The 7,314-nt window shown below is 35.6% G+C and overlaps 2 protein-coding genes across 2 annotated transcripts; one reads left to right on the top strand and one right to left on the bottom strand.

The window, feature by feature from the left end:
* Nucleotides 1-830: 830 nt before the first annotated feature.
* Nucleotides 831-2,535, top strand: LOC145031598 (putative transcription factor At3g04930). The gene has a single exon (XM_078980192.1). The coding sequence runs from the start codon at nucleotides 1,007-1,009 to the stop codon at nucleotides 2,234-2,236; it is 1,230 nt and encodes a 409-aa protein (XP_078836318.1). The 5' UTR covers nucleotides 831-1,006; the 3' UTR covers nucleotides 2,237-2,535.
* Nucleotides 2,536-3,332: 797 nt separating this feature from the next.
* LOC145031597 (receptor-like protein 7) lies at nucleotides 3,333-6,399 on the bottom strand. Its single transcript, XM_078980191.1, has one exon. It carries the CDS (start codon nucleotides 6,393-6,395, stop codon nucleotides 3,468-3,470), a length of 2,928 nt encoding a protein of 975 aa, XP_078836317.1. The 5' UTR covers nucleotides 6,396-6,399; the 3' UTR covers nucleotides 3,333-3,467.
* Nucleotides 6,400-7,314: the final 915 nt, after the last annotated feature.

The following is a 7,314-nucleotide window of genomic DNA, read 5'->3' as shown; positions in this document are numbered from 1 at the left end:
GTAAATATAGATTTCCTTGTTGTGTGAAATAAAATGAAACATAAAAGGTGATGTCTTCACCATCCTCTATGGTTATTAGGCTGTTGTCTACATCATCTAGGGGGATCAAGAAAAAATAACAAATAGGAAGACTTTTATCTTACTTGAGTTCTCTCGTCATGGTATAAAGGTCTAACATGGCAAAACCCTTTATGTTTATGATATCAAAGTAGTAAACCTCACCATTAATATACATCTTTCCAAGGGATCGGGTGAAGAAACTATTGTAATGCATCTTTATGTTTAATATGTTATGAAAGCCTCTTATTGATAAGCATGTATGTCAAATAATGGGTTTAAGGACTAATAAATTTTCGTATAGAAGAAATGACAATCAAAGTAAATAAAATACAATAAAGAAATGTTCAGAATCTAACTAAATGTAAAAATAAAAAAAATAAAAAAAAAAAAAAAAAAAAAAACCCATAGAATCGAAGCTTTAGAACTGTAAAACGTTTACAATCATAACTTACAAACTAACAATCAAATGAGAAGAACAAAATACATATTGCATACATTGTCTAATTTATCAACTCAATTGTCATTTAGGGTTTAATAGTGATAGACGATGAGATTTACACTAGTGAATTATAAACGAAATTTAGAAAAACAACAAAGATGTTATCCCTTATGTAAAAGGATTCTTGATGGAAGCAAAGTGATAGAACGTTAGCACGAATGACTAATTTTGCTAATTGCAACAAAACTAATAATTGAACATATGTAAATTTGTCTTAAAAGAATTGGTCTAATTTAATTATTATTCAATGAGTGAAGTGTTGTATCTCTTAATAGGAAATTTTAATTTATTCTCAACGGTACGAGAGAAAAAGAAGCCAACACGCCACGCTCCTTCCCGTGGTCCTCCACCGAAGCCTTCCTTTTCACCACAGGCCTAACCCCGCGCACCCAACCTAACCAGTAACCCCCCTTCTTTGTTTGGCACCCAACCCTAGATTCAACCACCATGGGTTCCCAAGAAGACGACCACATCGCCACCGTCTACGGCGAAGATCTAGACGAAGAAGATGAAAGCGAAGACGACGATCTAACCCTACCTAATCAGAACGTTGATGAAGACGATGTTGATTTGGTTGATGACGAAGAAGAGGATGATTCCGTGTCCTCCGGCGTCGGTGGAGTCACCATCGCCGTAGCTGGTGTTCCCAACGCCAACACCGCCGTCGCCGCTACACCAACGGCAGCAATAACTGGTACGGTTAACGCCACTCCCATCTCCCGATCTGATGGTGTTGTAGAACAGAGGAAGATCGTGCCTTTAGACGAGTCTCGACGTTTGTTCCAGCGGCTATGGACAGATGAAGATGAGATTGAGCTGTTACAGGGATTCCTTGATTACACCAACCAGCGTCTTGTTAATAACCCGTTCCACCACCATCACCATGATACAACTGCTTTTTATGATCAGATCAAGAATAAATTGCAGTTGGATTTCAATAAGAATCAATTGGTTGAGAAGCTCCGGAGATTGAAAAAGAAGTACCGGAATGTTCTCAGTAAGATCAGTTCCGGCAAAGAATATGTCTTCAAGAGCGCCCATGATCAGATCACTTTCGAGCTATCATGTAAGATATGGAGCTCCGAAGCTGCTCTCGTATCCACTCCTGCAACTGCAGATGTTGCCAGATTCGAAGACGAAGAACCCAATAACCCTAACCCTTACCCAAATCCTAACCTAAACCTTACTTTTAACTTGAACGAGCAAAACGGTAACGGCGTTGCACATCCACATCCACATCCACATCCCAACAGTTCAGAGAAGAAAATTCCCCGATCAAGAAAGCGATCAAGGCCTAGTGGAGTCAAAATCGAGGAAAAAATCATTCAGCAACAACCCCCTGCTCCACCTGTGGTAGAAGGGGTTTCGAATTTTTCAAATCCAATCCCTAACGTGGTTGAAGAAACTGTGAGGAATTATTTACTACCATTGTTCAAGGAGTTGCTCGATGGTTCACAGAACATGGGTCGTGGCAATTTCAGGGGATTAAGCTCCGGAGGGATGAATTTTGATCCTTTTTCTCTTTTCGGATCTATGAATTTCCCATTTGGGGATATTACTGATGAGAAATGGAGGAAGCAACACATATTAGAGTTGGAAGTTTGTTCAAAGAGATTGGAATTGGTGCAGGATCAAATCAAGTCGCAATTGGAAGAACTGAGGTCAATGAGGAGGTAATAAGAAATAAGAAATAAGAAATCTTAATCTATGTATGTAATCAGTGAGTAAATTCTTGAAGTTCTACAAGTTCTTCAACCATGGCTTTTAAGTTCATAAGTTATATGATCATTTGATCGATAGTGCATACTGTTGTAGGCAATTTACTCTGTTTAGATTTTTTTTTTTTTCTTTTTTCTTTTGAAGCTTGTTGTTGAATAAACTTGATTATGTGTTTAGCCATTCATGGCTAAACTCCATCATGAACTCTGTGCATAGCCAGTCGTATAACTTATACATTCGCATAATGAGTTTTACTAGTTGATAATCTTGATTATGTGTTGAATAATTTTGATTATGTGTTTAGCCTTTTGTGGTTTCATTTTCATAGTTGAATGTTAATTTTGTAAGTATGTTGCCTAACATAAAGGACACCTAAGTATGTTATTGTCACAACACAGTCAAAGTCAAACACCTAACAAATTATAACTTACTTCTTTTTACTCATATTAATTAATTGAACTTTAATAGTGAAACTTATTTTAAAAAAATTGAGACACTTATATAGCTGTTTGGTTGCCTCTTAATTTTTCAGTTAAGATGCAAATTTTTAATTCTTAGATTCAGAATGTTTGATGGCATCTTAATCTTTGTCTCTTAATCGTTTAACAACCTTTTAATTTTTAAGAGAAATAGTTGTATTTGAAAGAAAAAGAAAAAAAAACTTGTTCCAAAATACTCTAATTTTTCAGCAAATCTTTTTCCTTCATCATATCTTTTTTCCATTCCAGTGTGCTATCTAATCTCTTAAAATTTTAGATCATAAAAAATAAAAACATTTTAAATATTGAGATCTTAAAAAATTAAACTAATAATATTTCATTGTAAATGGGCTCCAACATTAAACATATCCATTTTCCATTTGTTTGGAAAGTCCTTGTCACATTATTGAACTATTGATGAGGAAATTTCCAAAGAAATTGTTAAACAAGTTAATATAACTTTTATCTAATTTATAATAAGGTTCAAATTGTGCGATGTTATTTTGGTATTTTGTTAAAATATTAAATATTAAAATATTTATCAACTTACATATACCGAGAACATGAACCCTTCATTACAATTACACAAACACCAAATACTACACCTTAAAGAAATGGAATTGATCCAAATTAAAAGTAGCTTGAAAACAAAAGAATACTATGACTAAAATACATTTAAGAGCTTCACAAAACTTGACTAGCTTTCTTCTCTATATGATCTTTCTCTTTGTGAACCCATCAATATATCTTGTATATAGAAAGCTCCCAATAACAATCCCAATAACTAGCCCACTTCCAACCCCACAAAATACGAACACCCAATCAATTCCTTCACTTGGGAATAGGGACTCCGATTCATCGCTTGTTGGTTCAGATCTTGATACATTCCAATTTCGACAATCATTGGATAAAGGTTCTCCACATAATCGAGGATTCCCTTCATACGAGCTATTCTCAAATGTATTAAACTGTTTCCCTTGTGGTATACGCCCATCAAGATTGTTGAATGACACATTGAAAATAGCAAGAAAGCTGAGTTGCACCAATTGTTGAGGAATTTCTCCAGACAGCTTGTTTCGAGAGAGATCTAAAGATTCGAGATTCTCTAGGTACCCCAATGATGGAAACACGCGTCCCTGAAAATGATTGTTGGAAAGATTGAGTGATTCAAGCCCTCGAAGATCTTGGATTGATAATGGAATATCCCCTTCAAAATTGTTAGAAGAGAGATCGATAGCTGTGAATATGTCTAAGATACGTTCGAACTGTGTTCTGACACCTTTGTGTATTAATGTCATCGAGTATGGCCTTTGTGACGTGAATGAGTTCAAGGACATCAATGATTCCAAAACAGATGATTCGCCATTATAAACTGATTTCATTGCATTCCAAGTTTGGAAGTATTCTTCATGCAATAGACCACTGAAATTGTTATTAGATAGGTCTATGATACGTAACTTGGAGAATTGTGAAGAAACATTTGTCGAATCTTGAATTGGACCATATAAGTTGTTAGACCTCAAAACTAGAACTTGTAGTTTAGCAAGAGATCCCAACCAAATGGGAAAGACATCATCAAAAGAATTATCTCCAAGAGAAAGAACCTCTAAATCGGTACAATTTGTCAATGATCTTGGAAGTTGACCTATAAACCCATTTTCGCTCAAATCAATACTTTTCAACTGGCTTCCATGTGTAAACCCATTCATCATTATGCCATAGAAGTTGTTGCTTCTCAGATTCAAAATGAACAACGAATTACTTAAGCTACCCAAACATAAAGGAAGAGTTCCTCTCATATTGTTAGAAGACAAATCTAACACTCGAAGAGATTTCACTTCACATAACAATGGTGGGATTTCTCGTGTCAAATTATTATTCGAGACATCATAAACAACCGTGGTTTGTGGTGGAATTGGTAGTTGTCCTTGTAACCGATTATTCATCATGAAAAATCCTTCTAAACGTATCCATGGTAGAATACGAGGATTCTGATGAAAGCCAGTGATATTATTATACGTAAGATCAATCACCCCTAACGTTTCTTGACTATTGTTCCAAATCCACACCGGTACAAGACCCTCAATTAGGTTGTTACTAAGAAGTAAGGCTGACAATCTATTTTGAAACCTCAAAAAAACAGGAAAATCCTTCAAATTTAATGATGTTAGTTCTAATCGGCTCAATTGTGGTATGGTGCTATTGGTGTAGTTTTTGGTGGACACTAACGATATTGTACCATGACCTAACGCGAGAGTTTCTAGTTTGTTGAGACCTAGGAATATGTCTATGTCTACCCTACCACTGAAGTTGTTCAACTTTAGGAGAAGATCTTGAAGACTTTTAAAGTTGGAAAATGAGCTTGAAATTGGCCCTTGCAATTCGTTATCTTGAAGGTCTAAGATTGTGAGTTGAGTGAGGTTGAAAAACGAGGATGGTATATGACCACTAAGATAATTTTTTCCTATTGCAACAACCCTAAGTTTGGTTAGGTTTCCAAGAAAAGGTGGGATTTCACCATACATGTTCGTACCAGTTAAATACAATTTACTAAGTTTAGTCAGCTTTCCAATCCAATTAGGAAAAGGACCCTTCTCGAATTTGTTACCACTTAGTTCCAAATAATCAAGTTCCAAAAGACTTACCAGTGAAGGAACTAAGCCTGTGAATTCATTTCCAGCAAGACGCAAGCTAGTGAGTTGGGTCAAGTTGGAAAACGAACCTGGAATGCGACCCGAGAAAGAGCATCCAGTGAGGCGCAAATATAGCAAATGGTTTAGGTTGCTTATGGATTCTGGCACGATTCCAAAGAAACTTGTTAAAGCTACATCCACATATTGAAGCAAGCTGTTGTTACGAAATTCAGGAAAGGAACCAATGAGATTGGTATTGGATCCCAAACTAAGAATTTTCAACTGTGGTAACTCAAATATGGCTACAGGGAATTCACCCAGAAGTGAACAAGCAAATAGCCTGATGGAACTCAAAGAAGAAAAGTTTGCCAAGAAACGAGGCACCGAAGAATTAATATCAACCCCGGAGAGATGGAGTTCTTCAAGTCTTGTTAAGTTTTGCACTAGATGGAGACCATGACTTTGAAGCTTTAATGGATTCCCTGACATGTCTAAAGAAGATAATTGTGTCAACTGCGAGATTTCACTCGGGATTTCACCGGTGAATCCAGAATCAGAGAGATTAAGCGTTCTTAACTGCTTCAAACGACCAATCTGAGGTGGGATTTCAGATTCAAAAAAGTTGTTCGTGGCTAGGTTGAGTCTTTGGAGATTAACAAGGTTGAAGAGGGTGGAGCTAGAGTTGATATGCCCACAAAGAAAGCTTTCACTCAAGTCAAGGGAAATCACTTGACCATACTTATCTTCCTTGCTGCACACGACTCCATCCCATGAACAACAATCAAAACCAGTATCCGATGAGTTGCTTGTAGGCTTCCATGAGTTAAACTTTTGCAACCAACGAGCATCACAAACTGCATCATCTTGCATAATGATGCTTTGCTTAAACTGAAACAAGGTTGAGCATTCTTCATCAAGGCTTAATGATGAGACTGTGATCAATATGTATACAAAGGAGATGGTTTGCAATTGCAACAAGTTGAAGTGATTTAAGCATGGAGCCATGGGAAGAGGGTTTGATATTTTTATGATTTGTGGAAGCCCATGTTCTTTATATAGACCGTTTGTGTGTATGATTAATATTCAACTAACTTGGAAAAAATGTCACCATTGCTGTGGGAAAGAGCGAAGTGGGAGTTAATAATAATCAACTATACAAGCCAAAAACCAAAGACTTTTGACGAAATGTATAAGATTTCAAGTTAAATTCATAGTTTATTTGTAAAAGTTTTTTTTTTTTGGAAAAAGACAAATTAATATATTTACAGTTAAGAAACTTAACAATCACTTTCAGTTTATCTGCACAATAATAATTAAAAGTTATATTAAACGTCTTATGTTGATATTTTTTTAAAAACTTTAACAAGTAGGATATGTTAAAGATCAACTGGTTATTCTTGTAATGATTTTAGGAGATTTACTATATGTTATTTGTACCTTTAATAATTGTTCTTATATTTCGTTTGCGATCATAGCATGATTTGTTGATTACATGTTTAGATTGAAAAAGTAAGTAATCTATTAGAGAGGTGGGTATGGGCAACAGCGTTATTGGGTGTTATATATTGCATGTTATAACATATGAACACCGCCCCCCTTCCCCGTTATTAGGTGTTATGAAACCGTGCGTTACTCCTTGTTACCACCATAACACGTTATAACGTGTTTTTTTTTGTCATTTTCCTAATAACGTCGTGTGGGCGTTGCGCATACCTATCAGTCTTAGGAAAACAGTGAGAAATAAATGAAAGCTGATATTTTCTTGTATTTGAGAAAGTGATCGAAAAAGTAAGTAATCTATTAGGAAAACAGTGAAAGAAATAAATGAAAGCTGACCTTTTCTTGTATTTGAGAAAGTGATGTTTTTCTAGATAAATTGTATTTGTTTGAAAAATTATTGAAAAAATAATAGGGGAGAATACCG

Source organism: Lactuca saligna, chromosome 2 (assembly GCF_052625555.1).
Source record: "Lactuca saligna cultivar CGN05327 chromosome 2, ASM5262555v1, whole genome shotgun sequence".
NCBI classification, from domain to species: domain Eukaryota; kingdom Viridiplantae; phylum Streptophyta; class Magnoliopsida; order Asterales; family Asteraceae; genus Lactuca; species Lactuca saligna.
The sequence above is the reverse complement of the archived record's forward strand: the minus strand, read 5'-3'. Positions and strand labels throughout refer to the sequence as shown.

Excerpts from the sequence above, each read along its gene's own strand:
- LOC145031598 (XM_078980192.1), top strand. The coding sequence starts at position 1,007 with ATGGGTTCCCAAGAAGACGACCACATCGCCACCGTCTACGGCGAAGAT.
- LOC145031597 (XM_078980191.1), bottom strand. The coding sequence starts at position 6,395 with ATGGCTCCATGCTTAAATCACTTCAACTTGTTGCAATTGCAAACCATC.